General features: G+C 46.9%; 1 protein-coding gene across 1 annotated transcript in view; it reads right to left on the bottom strand.

Annotated features, from left to right (window-relative positions):
* Positions 1-2,311: 2,311 nt before the first annotated feature.
* LOC308590410 (glucagon receptor-like) overlaps positions 2,312-20,431 on the bottom strand; it is a 36,914-nt gene continuing 18,794 nt past the window's right edge. The window contains exons 6-14 of the mRNA XM_081200442.1: positions 19,073-19,176; positions 15,408-15,564; positions 12,617-12,776; positions 12,327-12,387; positions 11,447-11,516; positions 10,504-10,592; positions 9,198-9,336; positions 9,003-9,044; positions 2,312-3,160 (exon numbers count right to left, since the gene is read on the bottom strand). Of these exons, the coding sequence (XP_081056568.1) occupies positions 2,831-3,160; positions 9,003-9,044; positions 9,198-9,336; positions 10,504-10,592; positions 11,447-11,516; positions 12,327-12,387; positions 12,617-12,776; positions 15,408-15,564; positions 19,073-19,176 (1,152 nt within the window). The 3' untranslated portion in view covers positions 2,312-2,830. The remainder of the gene's footprint in view (positions 3,161-9,002; positions 9,045-9,197; positions 9,337-10,503; positions 10,593-11,446; positions 11,517-12,326; positions 12,388-12,616; positions 12,777-15,407; positions 15,565-19,072; positions 19,177-20,431) is intronic.

Here is a 20,431-nt window from a genome sequence, read left to right as displayed (position 1 = left end):
TATGGGCTCTTGGATACCCCATAAGGGAAAAGGGCAGAACGAAACTCCAATTCTTACCTTTTTCTAGAGAAAAGCAACTGTTGTGTTAATGAGGTTGCAAGACAGCATGCAACATGGATTCCAGGGAATACTTCCCAAGTAGTTTTCGAAAAAGGCCTCCGAACAGAGCGGCTGGGTTTGTGGCCCGTCTCAGCTAGCTAAGGCTGAAGAGGTCTAGATCCAGCAGGTATCTGTGACAAGGAGCCGCTTCGAAGAGAAAAAGCATGGAGCACCCAGCAGACAACTTCTCTCCTGGAGGATTGTACTAACCTACAGGACTGGGAGCTGGCCTTTATAGGGCCAGGACTTCCAGAGGGAGGTGGTCTTGGAGACAAAGGATGATGAGATTAAGGACCATGCGGGGCAGAAAAATGATTAAGTAGTGAGGGACATTCCTCAACAGAAGGAGTTGGGCGGGGAATTCCTGGGGCACCCCAGCTGAGTGAATCAAAGAGCATGCTCCCGGTGAAAATGGGATTAGGAAGGGGTTATCTCACTTCAATAAGGCTCCTTGTGCCAAAACACAAAAGGAGGTGGATATGGGATTAACGCAATCTGTGAGTAATGGACCTCCACCCTACAGAAGGACAACCTGCTAAGAAATAAAGAAAGCTTGATTAATTTAAGGAGGGTGTTGTTTTACGTCAGCTTCGGTATTGATTTCTGGGATTGATTTGTTGTTGTTGTTGTTTAGTTGTTTAGTCGTGTCGGACTCTTTGTGACCCCAGGGACCAGAGCATGCCAGGCACTCCTGTCTTCCACTGCCTCCCGCAGTTTGGTCAAGCTCATGCTGGTAGCTTCCAGAACACTGTCCCACCATCTCGTCCTCTGTCGTCCCCTTCTCCTTGTGCCCTCCATCTTTCCCAACATCAGGGTCTTGTCCAGGGAGTCTTCGCTTCTCATGAGGTGGCCAAAGTACAGGAGCCTCAGCTTCAGGATCTGTCCTTCCAGTGAGCACTCAGGGCTGATTTCCTTCAGAATGGAGAGGTTTGATCTTCTTGCAGTCCATGGGACTCTCAAGAGTCTCCTCCAGCACCAGAATTCAAAAGCATCAATTCTTCGGCAAACAGCCTTCTTTAGGGTCCAGCTCTCACTTCCATACATCACTATTGATTAGATCAGGGTTAAATTAGATCCTGCTTCTGGCTCATCTAACCTGATTTGGACCCAAGATCTGTTGCTGTCACCTCTCACATCTAGCAGTCGGTCCTCTTTGTATCTCACATGCCGTACGTCACAAAGGTGACAGCTCAGTTTGAACAATGTACATGGAAGTGGTTGTTGTGTTCACCATTTCATAACACTGGTTTGCCTTGACACCAATCCATCCTTGTAGAGGAGCCCAGAGTCCTGTCACCCCTTAGCTCAGGACCCCCGCAAACACCTGTCGGTCAGCTAAATGTGTACACCTGCCTATACCTGTATTGAAGAGACTTGTGGTCCACAAAAGTGACTTTTAGGTCCCTTCCAACTCTACAATTCTATGATTATACGATCTGCCACTAGCCATCCTGCCCAATGTCCACACACAGTGACACAAATCATATGTGACGCATTGGAAGCTTGACCAGAAGCAAAACACCACCAGCTCTTTTCCAGTTCATATTTCATTTCAGGTCATTTCACTTTTAATTCGTATTCCACCTTTCCATATTGCGACACGCAAGGCCGTTGACAGAAACAAAATATACAACAGACAACACGCGCATTATAATAATCTGATCCAATACAAAAAGTCGTAGTGAAAACGTAACTTTAAAATGGAATGGTTTATAATAAATAAAGTAACATTCAATAATCTATTTGAATATAATACAGTGGTACCTCGGGTTAAGAAGGGACGCGGGTGGCGCTGTGGGTTAAACCACAGAGCCTAGGACTTGCCGATCAGAAGGTCAGCGGTTCGAATCCCCGCAATGGGGTGAGCTCCCATTGCTGGGTCCCTGCTCCTGCCAACCTAGCAGTTCAAAAGCACGTCAAACTGCAAGTAGATAAATAGGTACTGCTCCGGCGGGAAGGTAAACGGCGTTTCCGTGCGCTGCTCTGGTTCACCAGAAGCAGCTTAGTCATGCTGGCCACATGAGCCAGAAGCTGTATGCCAATAAAGCGAGATGAGCGCCGCAACCCCAGAGTCGGTCATGACTGGACCTAATGGTCAGGGGTCCCTTTACCTTTACCTCAGATTAAGAACTTAATTCGTTCTGGAGGTCCGTTCTTAACCTGAAACTGTTCTTAACCTGAAGCACCACTTTAGCTGATGGGGCCTCCTGCCGCCGCCGCCCGATTTCTGTTCTCATCCTGAAGCAAAGTTCTTAACCCGAGGTACTATTTCTGGGTTAGCAGAGTCTGTAACCTGAAGCGTCTGTAACCTGAAGTGTCTGTAACCTGAGGTACCACTGTAGTACCAAAAAAATTTAACTATTGAAAAATATGGTTCTTATACTGGGTGGCCTCGAGGCGATTCTTACATACACTACAGGTGAGTAGGTGACTGGCGTTTGACACGCCCGCAGGGGCACAAACGGTTTTGGAAGCCTCTCCAAAGATGGGCTGCTAACCTTTTTCACCAGCTGGTCCTTCCAGACAGTCAATAAAAACAGCCGCACGCAATGTGCCGTTCACATATCTTGCTATACGAGAGTTTTCGCATCTTCCAGGAATCCACAGCTGCACTGGGAAGTCTTTTCTTACCACCGGCCCGGGCAGCCCCGTATCATGTTTCGGAAAAGCTGGCAATCTTCTTCCATATCCTCTGGGATGTCAGAAGACACTGGCGGGGGGGAGGGGGTGCTCAGCAGCTGACTGGGGGGCAACCAGGGCTCGGAAAAGTCTGCCCGGCGACAGCGGACCCCGCAACCTTGTCCTGGGACTTCATCCTGACGGGGACGTACTGAAAAGATTTGGTGCTGATGTGCGTCTGTGGAGCAACTGCTGTGTTGCCAAGGCCGCCGGGGAGGCCCTTTTCTCCCGGGTGTGTGTGGGGCGGAGGATAAGCGACCTTTTTGCGGCGGCTGCTTCGGCTGTGCCAGGAAGCCCAGTGGCTGAGGCTCTGGCCCCGCTTCTCCAGCAGGCTGCTGCCCAGCTTCCACCTATGCCATGTCCTTTGGATCTGGGATTGGACCTAGAGGAAGAAGAAAGAAAATTGGGGGTGATTGGTGGTGCCATGGCAGCCTGCCTAGGACCATCAGAAGCCAATACAGTGGGACCTCAGGTTACATACGCTTCAGGTTACATACGCTTCAGGTTACAGACTCCACTAACCCAGAAATAATACCTTGGGTTAAGAACTTTGCTTCAGGATGAGAACAAAAATTGTGCAGCGGCAGCAGGAGGCCCCATTAGCTAAAGTGGTGCTTCAGGTTAAGAACAGTTTCAGGTTAAGAACAGACCTCCAGAATGAATTAAGTTCTTAACTCGAGGTACCACTGTGCTCCGGCGGCACGGTGGCAGCAGGAGGCCCCATTAGCTAAAGTGGTGCTTCAGGTTAAGAACAGTTTCAGGTTAAGAACAGGCCTCCAGAATGAAGTAAGTTCTTAACTCGAGGTACCACTGTGCTCCGGCGGCACGGTGGCAGCAGGAGGCCCCATTAGCTAAAGTGGTGCTTCAGGTTAAGAACAGTTTCAGGTTAAGAATGGACCTCCGGAACGAATTAAGTTCTTAACCTGAGGTACCACTGTAGAAAAAAGACAGTCACAGAACCGAGAAATTGCACAAAAGAAATGAAATACCGTGAATATCCCAGAAACGAGAAGTAATTGACTAGAAATATTATCTTATAGGGAACGCGGGTGGCGCTGTAGGTTAAACCACAGAGCTGCGGATGTGCCGATCAGAAGGTCGGTGGTTCGAATCCCTGCGACAGGGTGAGCTCCCGTTGCTCGGTCCCTGTTCCTGCCCACCTAGCAGTTCGAAAGCACATCAAAGTCCAAGTAGATAAATAGGTACCACTCCGCTGGGAAGGAAAACGGTGTTTCCATGCGCTGCTCTGGTTCGCCAGAAGCGGCTTAGTTATGCTGGCCACATGAACTGGAAGCTGTACGCCGGCTCCCTCGGCCAATAAAGCGAGATGAGCGCCACAACCTCAGAGTCGGCCACGACTGGACTTAATGGTCAGGGGTCCCTTTACCTTTACCTTTTTATTATCTTATAGAATTAAACTAAATAACAAAAATCAAAAAGTTTAAGGAAGAAATTAGAAAAACCTAGAATTGAACAAAGCCTTAACGGGATGCCGGCTACAAACCTCGTTTCACTGAACTATTCAGTTTCCTCAGAAGGAAATAGAGAAATCATAAAAATCATTGTTTAAAATGTTAAAAATTTAAGGTCTAGGACCATCAGAAGAGCTGGATCAGGCCCTTGGCTCATCTGGTCCACCATCTGAAGGAAACCCTCAAGCAGGATTCGAACACAGGAGCCCTCTCCCTTCCTGGGGATTCCAGCAACAGGTATTCAGAGGCAAGAGCACAGCCATCATACAACAAACCATATCGGAAGTACTGTACAGTGGTACCTCGCAAGACGAATGCCTCGCAAGACGAAAAACTCGCTAGACGAAAGGGTTTTTTGAGCTGCTTCGCAAGACGATTTTCCCTATGGGCTTGCTTCACAAGACGGCAGCAATGAAATCAAATCCATTGGGCATGTCATCTTATACTGCCCATTATATCGAGACTCAAGAAAAGAGCTGATCGAACCGATTCTGAGGAAAATACCGTATTTTTCGCTCTATAACACGCACCCGACCATAACACGCACGTAATTTTTAGAGGAGGAAAATCCGTAGGCATGCCATCCGTAGGTATTCCCTCCATAACACGCACAGACATTTCCCCTTACTTTCTAGGAGGAAAAAAGTGAGTGTTATGGTGCAAAAAATACGGTACCTCGTAGTACAGACGACACCTATATCAGACACCTCTTAGCTGACAAAGAGCCCGAAATTAACAGGGCCGTGGCAAAGTACTGTTACATTGCAACAAGAATAAGACGAGCAAAAGGAGCTCAAACTGTAAACATCGAAGGAACGATAATAAACAGTAGCGACTTCTGAACTGAATTTTAAAAACTCAAAACTCGAAACCTGGTCATAAATATAAGCACCAATTCTGAGAATTGGCCATATTTTTACTGCTACTTCTAGCACAATACTACTCTTAATGTCATATTTTATAAATTGCTTCCTGGTCATTGACTGTATTAAAGATATTTGATTTTGTCTTGCAAGTTTGTTTCCTTTTTCTTAACACCGTTAATACAGTTGCGACTTGACTTTGAGGAGCAACTCATAGAACGCGGTGTGGTAGCCTTTTTTGAGGTTTTTGAAGAGTTTGGTGATTTTTGAAGCTTTTCCAAAACTTTCCCAACACCGTGCTTCATAAGACGAAAAAAATCGCAAGACGGCAAAACTCGCGGAACGAATTAATTTCGTCTTGCGAGGCACCACTGTATTTGCCAAAAAAAACCCAAAACGCTCAACAACGATTTTCACTCTTTCAAATATGGCAACTCTGCTTTTAAAGGCATCCAAATCTCAGCTATCTGCCAATCTCCCATTCCCACCACCCTTCTGAGTAATACCCCTCCCCACCTTCTCACTATATAGAAGGGTCTGGCAACTTCTGTTTCAGTGTATCTGAAGAAGTGTGCATGCACACGAAAGCTCATACCAAGAACTAACTTAGTTGGTCTTTAAGGTGCTACTGGAAGGAATTTTTTATTTTAACTTGGAACCCAAACACTGCAAACCCGGAAGTAAGTGTTCTGGTTTGCAAACTTTTTTTGGAAGCCGAACGTGCTCCGTTTTGAGTGTTATGCTTCTGATTTGAGTGCCACACTTCTGTTTCGAGTGTTATGCTGAAGTCTGTCTGTTTTTGCTATTTATTTCGTGTTTTTGTGGGTTTTCTGTTTTGTTTTTGTGGCTCTGCAGAACCCGGTTCAGCTACCGATTGATTGTGTAACTGCAGTACATTGTTTATTGCTTTCATTTTATGGATCAATGGTCTCGTTACACAGTAAAATTCATGCTAAATTGCTGTTTTAGGGGTTGTTTTTAAAAGTCTGGAACGGATTAATCCATTTTACATTACTTTCTATGGGAAAGCGCGCCTTTTGTTTTGGAACGCTTTGATTTTGGAACGGACTTCCGGAAGAGATTCAGTTTGAGAACCAAGGTGCTACTGTATTTATGTATGCGACCATGGCTGTGTGGATGTTATTGGCCCAGAGATGGAAAGAAGATAAAGCCCCGATATACCGAAAGATTTGAAAAGACTGTTCATGTACGCTATTACAGTTGCAAGGATGCTGCTTGCCCAGAAATGGGAAAATGACAAAATGCCTACGAAGGCGGACTGGCAAATGAAACTACTATATTATGCGGAAATGGCAAGATGATTGACTGGGAAAATGAGAAATCAGGAAGATCGAAACTTAGTAGAGATTGGGATAAATATAAAGGTAAAGGGATCCCTGACCATTTGGTCCAGTCGTGACCAACTCTGGGGTTGCGGCACTCATCTCGCTTTATTGGCCGAGGGAGCGGGCGTACAGCTTCTGGGTTATGTGGCCAGCATGACTAAGCCGCTTCTGGCGAACCAGAGCAGTGCACGGAAATGCTGTTTACCTTCCCACCGGAGTGGTACCTATTTATCTACTTGCACTTTGACGTGCTTTCGAACTGCTAGGTGGGCAGGAGCTGGGACCGAGCAATGGGAGCTTACCCCATCGCAGGGATTCGAACCGCTGACCTTCTGATCGGCAAGCCCTAGACTCTGTGGTTTAACCCACAGTGCCACCCGCGTCCCACCCCGGGATAAATATTGATTGTATTTAAAAGAACACTGTAAACACCTGAAATCTTTGGCAGGCTTTAAATAACTCTTGCAATGTTACAAAGACTTTGGAAACAACGGAGGACTGTAATTTGGATGAACTATAATATGCAGTTGATATACGTATTTAAAGAAGCCATGGAGGGAAGAAAGGAAGTCCTAAGATTCTAAGGAATCTTGTTTTATTTTCAATGGGCTCAAGAATGTTACAGTGGTGCCTCGCAAGACGAAAATAATCCGTTCCGCGAGTCTCTTCGTCTAGCAGTTTTTTCGTCTTGCGAAGCAACCCTATTAGCGGCTTAGCAGATTAGCGCTATTAGCGGTTTAGCGGCTATTAAAGGCTTAGCGGCTAAAAGGCTATTAGTGGCTTAGCGGCTTAGAAAAAGGGGGGAAGCGAAAAAAATCGCAAGACTCGCAAGACGTTTTCGTCTTGCGAAGCAAGCCCATAGGGAAATTCATCTTGCGAAGTGCATCGAAAAACGGAAAACCCTTTCGTCTAGCGGGTTTTTCGTCTTGCGAGGCATTCGTCTTGCGGGGCACCACTGTAATTGTGTGATTGATTCTGTAAAACCAAATAAAAATTATTTCGAAAGAAAAAGATAAAGTCCCAAACAGAGAAGAATGGCAGATTCCGAAATGGCAGAAATGATAGGAAGAATTAGAAATGAGGAAGACCAAAATTTTAACAAGGAATGGGGAAAATTTACAACTTCTCTTAAAAACCATGGTAAACAGTTAGAACCGTTAGTAGGATAGGAATAGCACTTGTAGTTATAATGGTGAATTTTGGATATAACGGAGATGTAAAAGGTTTGGATTATTATAAAAGATGCAGGAAGAAATGACTAACAATAGGACCCACAAAGGAGATTTTTTGAAATCTTGTTTCTATGTTGTATGTTGCACATGTGATTGTAAAAATTTAATTTGCAAAACCAAATTAGTAAATTAATATTAAAAAAAATTAAAGCCATCCAAATTGGTGGACATTGCTCTAACCACGACAGGACGCTGCCTTAGAATTCAGGGAAGAGGGTGCCTCTGAGCCCAGGAGTTTGTGACCAGTAGGAACAAGCTTACTAGTCCAAGTTTGCACAAAAAACCTACTCCTAGACTTTGAGCTTATGAATTATGGTGCTGGAATTATGGTGCTGGAGGAGACTCTTGAGAGTCCCATGGACTGCAAAAAGATCAAACCTCTCCATTCTGAAGGAAATCAGCCCTGAGTGCTCACTGGAAGGACAAATCCTGAAGCTGAGGCTCCAATACTTTGGCCACCTCAGGAGAAGAGAAGACTCCCTGGAAAAGACCCTGATGTTGGGAAAGATCATAGAATCATAGAATCATAGAGTTGGAAGAGACCACAAGGGCCATCGAGTCCAACCCCCTGCCAAGCAGGAAACACCATCAGAGCACTCCTGACATATGGTTGTCAAGCCTCTGCTTAAAGACCTCCAAAGTAGGAGACTCCACCACACTCCTTGGCAGCAAATTCCACTGTCGAACAGCTCTTACTGTCAGGAAGTTCTTCCTAATGTTTAGGTGGAATCTTCTTTCTTGTAGTTTGGATCCATTGCTCCGTGTCTGCTTCTCTGGAGCAGCAGAAAACAACCTTTCTCCCTCCTCTATGTGACATCCTTTTATATATTTGAACATGGCTATCATATCACCCCTTAACCTCCTCTTCTCCAGGCTAAACATGCCCAGCTCCCTTAGCCGTTCCTCATAAGGCATTGTTTCTAGGCCTTTGACCATTTTGGTTGCCCTCCTCTGGACACGTTCCAGTTTGTCAGTGTCCTTCTTGAACTGTGGTGCCCAGAACTGGACACAGTACTCCAGGTGAGGTCTGACCAGAGCAGAATACAGTGGCACTATTACAAGATGGAGGGCACAAGGAGAAGGGGACGACAGAGGATGAGATGGTTGGACAGTGTTCTCGAAGCTACCAGCATGAGTTTGAACAAACTGCGGGAGGCAGTGGAAGTCAGGAGTGCCTGGCGTGCTCTGGTCCAGGGGGTCACGAAGAGTCAGACATGACTAAACGACTAAACAATAACAACAATAAAGACTTTGAGCCAGCCAGCTCCACGCTTGCACAAGGAGAAGCAGAATGCCTTTCCAATGACCTACCTCTTTATTGACAAAGCAGTAGAGGACGCTCACCAGCAAGCCCTGAAAGAATAAGAATAATTTTTTTTATTTAAAAAAATGTGACAGGACAGAGGACTGATAACACGCTGCAAACTTATAATTGCAGAAGGCTGAAAAGTAGGGTATGTGTGCTCTAAATGATAAGAACACGGATATCAAAGATCTACCCAGTACCTGTAAGGAGTTGAGCAACAACTCAAAGAAGAATTTGACGTATCGCAAGGTGCCCTGGGCATGTTCCTCAGTGACCAGCACAAATACCACCTCATGAATCCCCAGCAGCGGGATGAGGGTCAGCGTTGACTTGGCCAACCTAAAAAGAAGCGAAGAAATGGAGTGAGTTTCTGGGCATGTGCGAAGCGGGGAACTAAGAGGCTTTGCCACGTTGGTCACGCACGCTGTAAATATCCCCTCAAAAATCCACAGTGGATTGTGTTGCGCCACACACACCTGTAAAAGCCATTTTGGGACATGCCACACCCTCACGGCAGCCATTTTGTGGCTGGCGCCCATGACACTTTCTCATATCCTGAATGTGTGCTCACTAGCCAAAGCAAGGGTTGGGAAAAGAAGCATGGAAGCTTTGCTCCAGAGGTTGCAAAATATTTATCTTGCTTTTGTTCTCTTTTGAAGGAAGTTCTACAAGTAAAGCTTGAATTCAACTTATGGGCCTGGGCAATGTTTTATTCCAAAAGGAGTCATTTTTTTATGCATCCAGTTGTTGTGCATTGTTAATATCTGCAATAAGCCATGGGTGGAATGGGTGCATGCTCTAGTTATCTCTTGCCTGGACTACTCTATGCGCTCTACGTGGGGCTACCTTTGAAGGTGACCCGGAAACTGCAGTTTATCCAGAATGCGACAGCTAGACTGGTGACTGGGAACGGCCACCGAGACCATATAACGCCAGTCTTGAAAGACCTACACTGGCTCCCAGTACGTTTCTGAGCACAATCCAAAGCGTTGGTGCTGACCGTGAAAGCTCTAAACGGCCTCGGTCCAGTATACCTGAAGGAGTGTCTCCACCCCCATCGTTCTGCCCGGACAATGAGGTCCAGCGCTGAGAGCCTTCTGGCGGTTCCCTCACTGCGAGAAGCCAAGTTACAGGGAACCAGGCAGAGGGCCTTCTTGGTAGTGGCACCCGCCCTATGGAACGCCCTCCCACCAGATGTCAAAGAGAAGAACAACTACCAGACTTTTAGAAGACATCTGAAGGCAGCCTTGTTTAGGGAAGCTTTTAATGTTTAATAGACTATTGTATTTTAGTGTTCTGTTGGAAGCCGCCCAGAGTGGCTGAGGAAACGTAGCTAGATGGGTGGGGTATTAATAATAATAATAATAATAATAATAATTAATAATAATAAAAAATTTATTATCAGATAGTTGCTGTTTTTCAAGAAGTCAACTCTTTCTACAAAATGCCTGATTGGGTGACAGGCAATCTCTTGCCTTTCGACTGCCCCGGCGATTTCTCACCTACCTGAATTTGTAATCTGTGTAACGCATCTGTTGCGCCCGGAGTTTGGAGACCAGGATCTTGATGATGCGTATGAAGATCACAAAGTTGACCTGGAAAATGGGAAAGAAGGAAAGGGGTCCGATTGGCAGCAACCTCTTCAATCCAGCCGCGTCACCCCTCTGATGTCTGCCACCGATATCAGCAATGCCACAGGCATATTGACATTAGACAATGGGCACATCCTCAAAAATTGTTCTTAGTCTGCCTGTTCCTGCATTGGGGGGGGGGGCGGTTTAAGAACCACATGACATTCCCTCTGTTCTGTTCACATACCTGATGTCCCAGGGCAAAAAAACCCAACGTTTCTCCTACGCTAGTACAGTGGTACCTCGGGTTAAGAACTTAATTCATTCTGGAGGTCCATTCTTAACCTGAAACTGTTCTTAACTTGAAGCACCACTTTAGCTAATGGGGCCTCCTGCTGCCACCAAGCGATTTCTGTTCTCATCCTGAAGCAAAGTTCTTAACCCGAGGTACTATTTCTGGGTTAGTGGAGTCTGTAAGCTGAAGCATCTGTAACCCGAGGTACCACTGTACTGCAAAAAGGATATTTGATACACTCACATGACACTTTCTCCTTAATACAGTGGTACCTCGGGTTAAGTACTTAATTCGTTCCGGAGGTCCGTTCTTAACTTGAAACTGTTCTTAACCTGAAGCACCACTTTAGCTAATGGGGCCTCCTGCTGCCGCAGTGCTGCCAGAGCACAATTTCTGTTCTCATCCTGAAGCAAAGTTCTTAACCTAAGATACTATTTCTGGGTTATCGGAGTCTGTAACCTGAAGCGCCTGTAACCTGAAGCGTCTGTAACCCGAGGTACCACTGTAAATCTTTCTAACGTACTGAGAGGCACCGATGCTCTGAAAGAGTAAAAGGCAGTTTCTCTGTTCCTCGGCAACTTACAAAGATTGCTAGCAGAATCGGGCAACGGATGATCCACCAATAGCCCATGTTGTCGTTTCTCTCCCAGCATCTGTGGAAGGAGGTGGGGAGCATTTAAAAAGGGGTCAGCAGGTCGAAGGAGGGATGACAACCCCTGTCTACCGATCGGCAATTGCGCCTCGATTGTCAAACGTTTCAGAAGTCGAAGAGTCTTCTGGAACGGATTACGTTCAACAACTGAGGTCCCACTGTATATAACACCATTCACACACACACGAAGTTTACAAGAATCAGTGGCGTAGCGTGGGTTGTCAGCACCCGGGGCAAGGCAAGTAATTTGCGCCCCCTAACCCGTGGATTTGCGCCCCCTAACCCTAACCCCCAGATGTTGCGCCCGGTGCGGCCGGCCCCCCCTGCACCCCCTACGCTACGCCACTGACAAGAATGATACGTAAAAGGCAGTAAATATATATATAAGATGTTACAATCAGAAATCAGCCAGCTATTATGGAAAGATGCATTCTGACAGAATATAAAAGTTATCAGGAGGCGTTGAAATGTTGAAATGGGAGGGCGCAGTCCATGTTTATTCAAAGGTAAACCTTTGTCGGTCACAACTGGACCTAATGGTCAGGGGTCCCTTTACCTTTAAGTCGTTGAGAGCAATTTTATACCACCCTTTTTCCAAGGAGTTTACGGAACAAGTACAGCTTTGCTCTCCCTGCCCCTGTTTTATCCTGTGACAACCCTGTAAACTGGTTTCACCCGTTGAGGTTCCCTGGTCCTATTCTGGCATGATAAATAGCCACTACTCTAGAAGTGCAATCTAAGTTCTTTTAGAACCCTAAGAAAAATATACATCAAATGTGAAGTAGAAGATTTTTTTGGCCCAGGTACTTACTCGTTGTTTTCATAGAGGTATCTCACAATCACCCAAGGGATGACAAAAAGGATTGGTGCCCCTGCAAGAGACATAATTAAGAGGACTCAACTAACGTATCTGGATAATGGGTACAATTGCCTTCTACCTCTCATGCTTCCCTTTCGTTTTACAGGTAGCTTTGAGCACTGTTGCCTCCATTACTGAGCATCCCAGCCCCTGAATTAAGCTCTCCCGCAATGTTCGCAACCACCACTGTTCTCCCGTTGTCTCTTTTTCCATCAGGACTTGGCGCTGGGCGGCTAACTCACCCCATCCGATGAGCAGGTAGCCTGAGAAATAGCTTTCTTCCGAAAAGGCCATTGGTCCTAACAGGTTGTGTAGGTAGAGGCCTTCTACCAGGAGCCAGTAGTAGTTTGCACAGACGCAGTACTGGGTTAAGATCTGTGCCAGCCGGCAGCCGGCCACAGCCTGAAAAGGAAGAGGAGGAGAATCTGAACGCTCGTTTTTTTGGTTCCCGAGCTCTCGTGGGAGCCGGCTGATTCGCGCCAGAGCGCCTGTCCCCAAAGCTGGACATTTCGGGATGCAATCCAAAGCCCGGAATAGCTTCTGTAATTATCAGGGACTGAGCAGAGGAGGAGAAAAGCAATGACAAACCTAGACAGCATCTTAAAAAGCAGAGACATCACCTTGCCGACAAAGGTCCATATAGTTAAAGCTATGGTTTTCCCAGTAGTGATGTATGGAAGTGAGAGCTGGACCATAAAGAAGGCTGATCGCCAAAGAATGGATGCTTTTGAATTACGGTGCTGGAGGAGACTCTTGAGAGTCCCATGGACTGCAAGAAGATCAAACATCTCCATTCTGAAGGAAATGAGCCCTGAGTGCTCACTGGAAGGACAGATCCTGAAGCTGAGGCTCCAATACTTTGGCCACCTCATGAGAAGACTCCCTGGAAAAGACCCTGATGTTGGGAAAGATGGAGGGCACAAGGAGAAGGGGACGACAGAGGACGAGATGGTTGGACAGTGTTCTCGAAGCTACCAGCATGAGCTTGACCAAACTGCGGGAGGCAGTGGAAGACAGGAGTGCCTGGCGTGCTCTGGTCCATGGGGTCACAAAGAGTCGGACACAACTAAAGGACTAAACAACAACAAGAGCAGAGGAGGAATGGTGGAGACCCCATCCTGACCCTTCCAGGGAGGAGGAAGAGGAAGACAGTTTAGATTTACAACAGGGGTTTGAGGGAGGTCACAGCTCAGAGGCAGATGAGGCGGAAAGTTGGGAGATACTGAGAGAGGAGGAAGAGGAACTGTCTTTAGAAAGCATTCCAGATCTCTCCCCTCTCCCAGAACCCAGCGAGCCTTGAAAGTAGGAAAGCAAAAAGCTCAAAGGCAGAGGGGCACTTATCAACACCCATAGGAGGGACAATGAGACTGACGAACGAGGAAGTGGGAGAGACGGGGGGGGTGTGTCGAGATTCACCTGGGACAACGCCATTATCCAAGGGTCTGGGTTCTATAGCCTCTATGATATGGTAATCTTTATTGTCATTGTCCCAAATAGAACAACAAAATTGAAAATCTACATCAGACATTCAGAAACCAACAAGCCTGCTATCCCAGCTATCCCAGCCTGGTTAGCCCCCTAAAAACTCTGATACCCCATAATTAAATACAATATACTCCCATAGAGACTACCTTTCACTGCATTTAACAAGCATTTAAAACCAAAATCGCATTTGAATAGAAACAGTTTTTCAGGCGACTAGTCCTAGTCTTTATAACCCTGTACCTTCTTCCAGAAGGCAGAAGCTGAAAGAGTTCATTTCCGGGGTGCGCACTATCCTGCACTATCTCTGCAGCTTTCTTCTGGCACCTGGAAGCATAGATTTGATCCAAGGTGGGAAGAGTGCACCCAATTATTCTCTCCGCAGTCTTTACAACCCTGTAAATACTGTAATAAATTCCGTAAATTGTAAATTCTGTAATTCTGTAAATTCTGAATAAAAAGCGGACGACAAGGAACATTTCCTTGTCTTTCTTCGTTCCTGGGCAACTGGCCGTGGGAGTCGCTGGTAGCAGCCTGACAGTAATTCTGGGATGCCCCACAGGAACAGCTAAGGGAGCTGGGCATGTTTAGCCTGGAGAAGAGGAAGTTAAGGGGTGATATGATAGCCATGTTCAAATATATAAAAGGATGTCACATAGAGGAGGGAGAAAGGTTGTTTTCTGCTGCTCCAGAGAAGCGGACACGGAGCAATGGATCCAAAGTACAAGAAAGAAGATTCCACCTAAACATTAGGAAGAACTTCCTGACAGTAAGAGCTGTTTGACAGTGGAATTTGCTGCCAAGGAGTGTGGTGGAGTCTCCTTTTTTGGAGGTCTTTAAGCAGAGGCTTGACAACCATATGTCAGGAGTGCTCTGATGGTGTTTCCTGCTTGGCAGGGGGTTGGACTCGATGGCCTTTGTGGTCTCTTCCAACTCTATGATTCTATTCTATTCTATTCTATTCTATTCTATTCTATTCTATTCTATTCTATTCTATGAAATTTCGACGGTTGAGAAGCATGCAATGGCCCATTCAGTCCAGCATCCAATTCTCACAAACAGATGCCCGGGAGAAACCTACCAAGCAGAAGAAGAAGAAGAAGAAGAAGAAGAAGAAGAGTTTGGATTTGATATCCTGCTTTATCACTATCCAAAGGAGTCTCAAAGCAGCTAACAATCTCCTTTCCCTTCCTCCCCCACAACAAACACTCTGTGAGGTGAGTGGGGCTGAGAGACTTCAGAGAAGTGTGACTGGCCCAAGGTCACCCAGCAGCTGCATGTGGAGGAGCGGAGACGCGAACCCGGTCCCCCAGATTGTGAGACTACCGCTCTTAACCACTACACCACACTGGAAAGCACAAAAGCATTCTCCCCTCCCTCGATTTCTAGCAACCGCCTTCTGCATGAGTGAGTTCCATAGTTTATGCCTTGCTTGAAAAATTAATTTCTTTTGTCTGTCCAGGATCTCCCAACACGACGCCCATGCTGCCCCTCTGGTCCCGGCTGGACCCCTCCCACCTACCCTCCCTCAAATTGCAGTTGCAATGATACCTGTCCCAAAGGAAGGTGAGAGAGGTCCCCTTCGTCCTGGAAGTCCTTGGGGAAGTGCAGCCGCAGGAAGGTGTCCCGGGTGAGGATGGAGACGGCCCGCAGCATGAAGGACGCGAAGAGATTCATGTGGATGTAATTGCGGATGCAACGGAGTTTCCTGGAAGTGGGCAGAGAACAGTGGGCAGGGGTCAGGGAGAAGTCAGTTGTGCCCCACATCTGCACCTCGAGCCAGGATCCAAGACTGCTAGACTGGGTTTTAACAGAAACCAAATCTCATTCTTGCACTTGCAGCAGCTAGACTGGTGACTGGGAGCGGCTACCGAGACCATATAACACTGGTCTGGCTCCCAGTACATTTGCAAGCACAATTCAAAGTGTTGGTGCTGACCTTTAAAGCCCTAAACGGCCTCGGTCCAGTATATCTGAAGGAGTGTCTCCACCCACATCGTTCTGGCCGGACACTGAGGTCCAGCGCCGAGGGCCTTCTGGCGGTTCCCTCACTGCGAGAAGCCAAGTTACAGCGAACCAGGCACAGGGCCTTCTGGGTAGTGGCACCTGCCCTGGGGAATGACCTGCCACCAGATGTCAAAGAGAAAAATAACTACCAGACTTTTAGAAGACATCTGAAGGCAGCCCTGTTTAGGGAATCTTTTAATGTTTAACAGGTTGTTGTATTTTAGTGTTCTGTTGGAAGCCGCCCAGAGTGGCTGAGGAAACCCAGCCAGATGGGTGGGGTATAAATAATATATTATTATTATTTATTATTTATTATTTATTATTATTATTATTATTATTATTATTATTATTATTATTATTATTAGTTTTTTTGTTTTATTATTTATTAAACTTCGAGAGAGCTCAGGGTGGTTCAAAGGATAAAAATACAGGATAAAAGCATTGTTGTTGGCACCTGTCTGTCTCAAGAGACAATGGAGTATGCTTCCGGGGGTGAAGTAAAAACACTGCACTAGCAGCTTCCATGTGACCCCTCTGGGACACATGCCTGGGCAGTGTGCATGGAGGTCCTGGACTGTCCAGACGACAACAACCCCCCCTCTCGGCCTGGCTGATGTGGTCCAAAGGAAAGCAGAGCCAGTGTGGTGTAGTGGTTAAGAGCGGTAATCACGTAATCTGGGGAACCGGGTTCGCGTCTCCGCTCCTCCACATGCAGCTGCTGGGTGACCTTGGGCTAGTCACACTTCTCTGAAGTCTCTCAGCCTCACTCACCTCACAGAGTGTTTGTTGTGGGGGAGGAAGGGAAAGGAGAATGTTAGCCGCTTTGAGACTCCTTAAAGGGAGTGAAAGGCGGGATATCAAATCCAAATTCAAAATGTTTGGCACCAGCTTGGCTGCAGAAGTTTCCAGACAAACTCCCGTGTTGCAAGGAGAACGTCAGCAATGTCTAGGCAACACGATGGCCATGTACAGACGCAATAGACAATCTTTATAGAATTCCTTCGAACCATAACAAGTCCAAAATGAAATCTTTAGTCTCAAAGTCTCTGCAAAGCTTTAAATTCCCGATATTGACTACTGTTTTGAATGAATGAATGTAAATGAAAATATCAAACGCTGTGGAACAGTGCTCATGTAAGAATGTAGTCACATAAATTCAATTTATTAAACTTCACATAAATGAAGAAGTGTGCATGCACACGAAAGCTCATACCAAGAACTGACTTAGTTGGTCTTTAAGGTGCTACTGGAAGGATTTTTTTTATTTTGACTATGGCAGACCAACACGGCTACCTATCTGTAAATAAATTCATTCGATACAGGATGGGTTTATGAAGCAATTCTATCTCGTCCCACCACGCTGACGAAGAATTCTGCGAAACAGTAGTCAGTATCCGGAATCACTGTTCAGTGTTGGACATCATATTTGCTGAATACACAAAGCTTCACAGCTTGTCTTTCATCATTCAAAGTACCTCACTTCATTTAAAGCTTTTCAGAGACTATGAGACTAAAGATTTCATTTTGGACTTGTTATGGTTTGAAGGAATTCTATAAAGATTGTCTATTGCGTATGTACATGGTCATCGTGTTGCCTAGACATTGCTGGCTGCAGGAGTTGCCGGAAGGAGGCGTACAAGGCGCCATCTTGGTTATCTGAGGGTTTCCTCCTTTTTCTTCACCCAAAGATATCCCACATGGCAGCGGAGGTTGAGGACCAGACTTTTCCTTCTCCTAGACTGCGCTACCTTCCCAGGTGGACGAGCCCCACCTGCCCCTCACATCCCTCGCCAGCTTGTGCAGAAACCGCCTTCTTGACCGTTGGCCCCACAGTGTAGCGTAGTGGTTAAGAGCAGCGGACTCGTAATCTGGTGAACCGGGTTCGCTTCCCCGCTCCTCCACATGCAGCTGCTGGGTGACCTTGGGCCAGTCACACTTCTCTGAAGTCTCTCAGCCCCGCTCACCTCACAGAGTGTTTGTTGTGGGGGAGGAAGGGAAAGGAGAATGTTAGCCGCTTTGAGACTCCCTAGGGTAGTGATAAAGCGGGATATCAAATCCAAACTCTTCTGTTCATCCACTCAATCCACCTGAGGAAGTCCCTAATTAACCCAGTCGAAGCTGTTTCCAAGTTGTGGCAGCTGTCACATGCTGACAGCTTCTAGGAGCCACAGGCGAGAGCTGAGTGCAGGATGAGGACCAAAGGTGGGGAAACTACCCCAGAAGGAGCATGACGTGTCTGCACCAGAGGCACTACGCTTCCTCTAACACCCCACATATCCCATCCTTGCACTAGTGTTTACTGAACCGCACCAAAGTGCATTGATGTGCACTGTGTGGTTAACTCTTTAATAGTCAGCAGGGGGAGCTGTTGCTCTGCTCTGCTCTGCTCTAAGAGACATGCCTTAGTGCATGGGTATGCAAACTAAGGCCCGGGGGCCGGATCCAGCCCAATCGTCTTCTAAATCCAGCCCGCAGACGGTCCGGGAATCAGCGTGTTTTTACATGAGTAGAATGTGTCCTTTTCTTTCAAATGCATCTCTGGGTTATTTGTGGGGCCTGCCTGGTGTTTTTACATGAGTAGAATGTGTGCTTTTATTTAAAATGCATCTCTGGGATCAGAAGGTCGGCGGTTTGAATCCCTGCAACGGGGTGAGCTCCCGTTGCTCGGTCCCTGCTCCTGCCAACCTAGCAGTTCAAAAGTACACCAGTGCAAGTAGATAAATAGGTACCACTCCGGCGGGAAGGTAAACGGCATTTCCGTGTGCTGCTCTGGTTCGCCAGAAGCGGCTTAGTCATGCTGGTCACGTGACCCGGAAGCTGTACACCGGCTCCCTTGGCTAATAAAGCGAGATGAGCGCCAGAACCCCAGAGTCAGCCATGACTGGACCCAATGGTCAGGGGTCCCTTTACCTTTACCTTTTTACCTGGTGTTTTTACGTGAGTAGAATGTGTTCTTTTATTTAAAATGCATCTTTGCATAGGAATTCATTCATTTTTTTTCCTCTTCAAAATATAGTCCGGCCCCCCACAAGGTCTGAGGGACAGTGAACTGGCCCCCTGCTGAAAAAGTTTGCTGACCCCTGCCTTAGCGGAAGCCTGTCTTGGCAGGTGTGATTAATCAAACCACACACCCACATCTTTCAATACCTCTCATTTTTCCTGCGTGGTACCCAGGGGAGGGCAGTGCCCCTTGCCGTCTTTCTCAATACCTGAAAGCTGCCAACAGGACGAAGGCCGCAAGCAGAGCCACGAACGAAAGGGAGTAGCCCACTGTGTACATCAGTCGAAACTGCTCCAGAATCCACAAATGTTTCTGGGGAGAAACAGAAGCACAGTTGGAATACACCTCAGCTGAAAAGGGCACCTCCATCGCAGGTTGCAAGTGACGCAGGAAAAACATCACTATTAATAGGCTTATCAGCAAAAGGTCTGGAAGGAAAGAGTGTTTAAAGTGTTGGTGCTGACCTTGAAAGCCCTAAACGGCCTCAAAGGCCCAGTATACCTGAAGGAGCATCTCCACTCCCATCGTCCAGCCCAGACACTGAGGTCCAGCTCTGAGGGCCTTCTAGCAGTTCACTCACTGTGAGGTTACAGGGAACCAGGCAGAGGGCCTTCTCGGCAGTGGCACCCGCCCTGTGGAACGCCCTCCCACCAGATTTCAAGGAAATAAACAACTACAGTCATACCTCGGGTTACAGACACTTCAGGTTGCGGGTTTTTTTTGGTTACGGACCGCCGAAACCTGGAAGTACTGGAATGAGTTACTTCTGGGTTTCGGCGGTCGCACATGCGCAGAAGCGCCGATTCGCAACCCACGCATGCACAGATGCGCTGCTGCGGGTTGCAGACGTGCATCCCGCATGGATCACGTTCGCAACCCGAGTGTCCACTGTATCTGGCTTTTAGAAGACATCTGAAGGCAGCCCTGTTTAGGGAAGTTTCCATGTTTGATGTGTTATTGTGTTTTTAATATCCTGTTGGAAGCCACCCAGAGTGGCTGGGGAAACCCAGCCAGGTGGCCAGGGTATAAACCAACCAACCAACCAACCAACCAACAAACAAACAAATTATTATTATTATTATTATTATTATTATTATTATTATTATTATTATTATTATTGCAGACAAGGTTTCATCCACTGAGACTGCAGCACTTGCAGAGCTTCCCAGGGTCCCAATTTTCCAGGGACAGTCCCAGATTTTCAGAAGCAGCCCCAATTTCTGATTTGATCCTGGAATGCCCTGCTTTCCCTTAATGGTAAAGGGGCCCCTGACCATTAGGTCCAGTCGTGGCCGACTCTGGGGTTGCGGTGCGGTGGACTGGATGATCCTTGAGGGTCCCTCCCCACACTACGGTTCTCTGATTCTGTCTGCCCTGAATCTTCACAGGGCGTCCACACGTTCTACGAGTGCTAAGAGGGAGAAAAACTTATTTCTATCCATTTTTCTCCATGAAATGCATCATTTTATAAGCGCCTGTCGTATCACCTCTTGCTTTTTGTCTAAACTAAAGGTAAAGGTACCCCTGACCATTAGGTCCAGTTGCAAACGACTCTGGGGTTGCGGCG

This window comes from Podarcis bocagei (genome assembly GCF_964188305.1).
Source record: "Podarcis bocagei genome assembly, chromosome: 7".
NCBI classification, from domain to species: Eukaryota; Metazoa; Chordata; class Lepidosauria; order Squamata; family Lacertidae; genus Podarcis; species Podarcis bocagei.
This window is presented reverse-complemented; position numbering and strand designations above follow the sequence as displayed.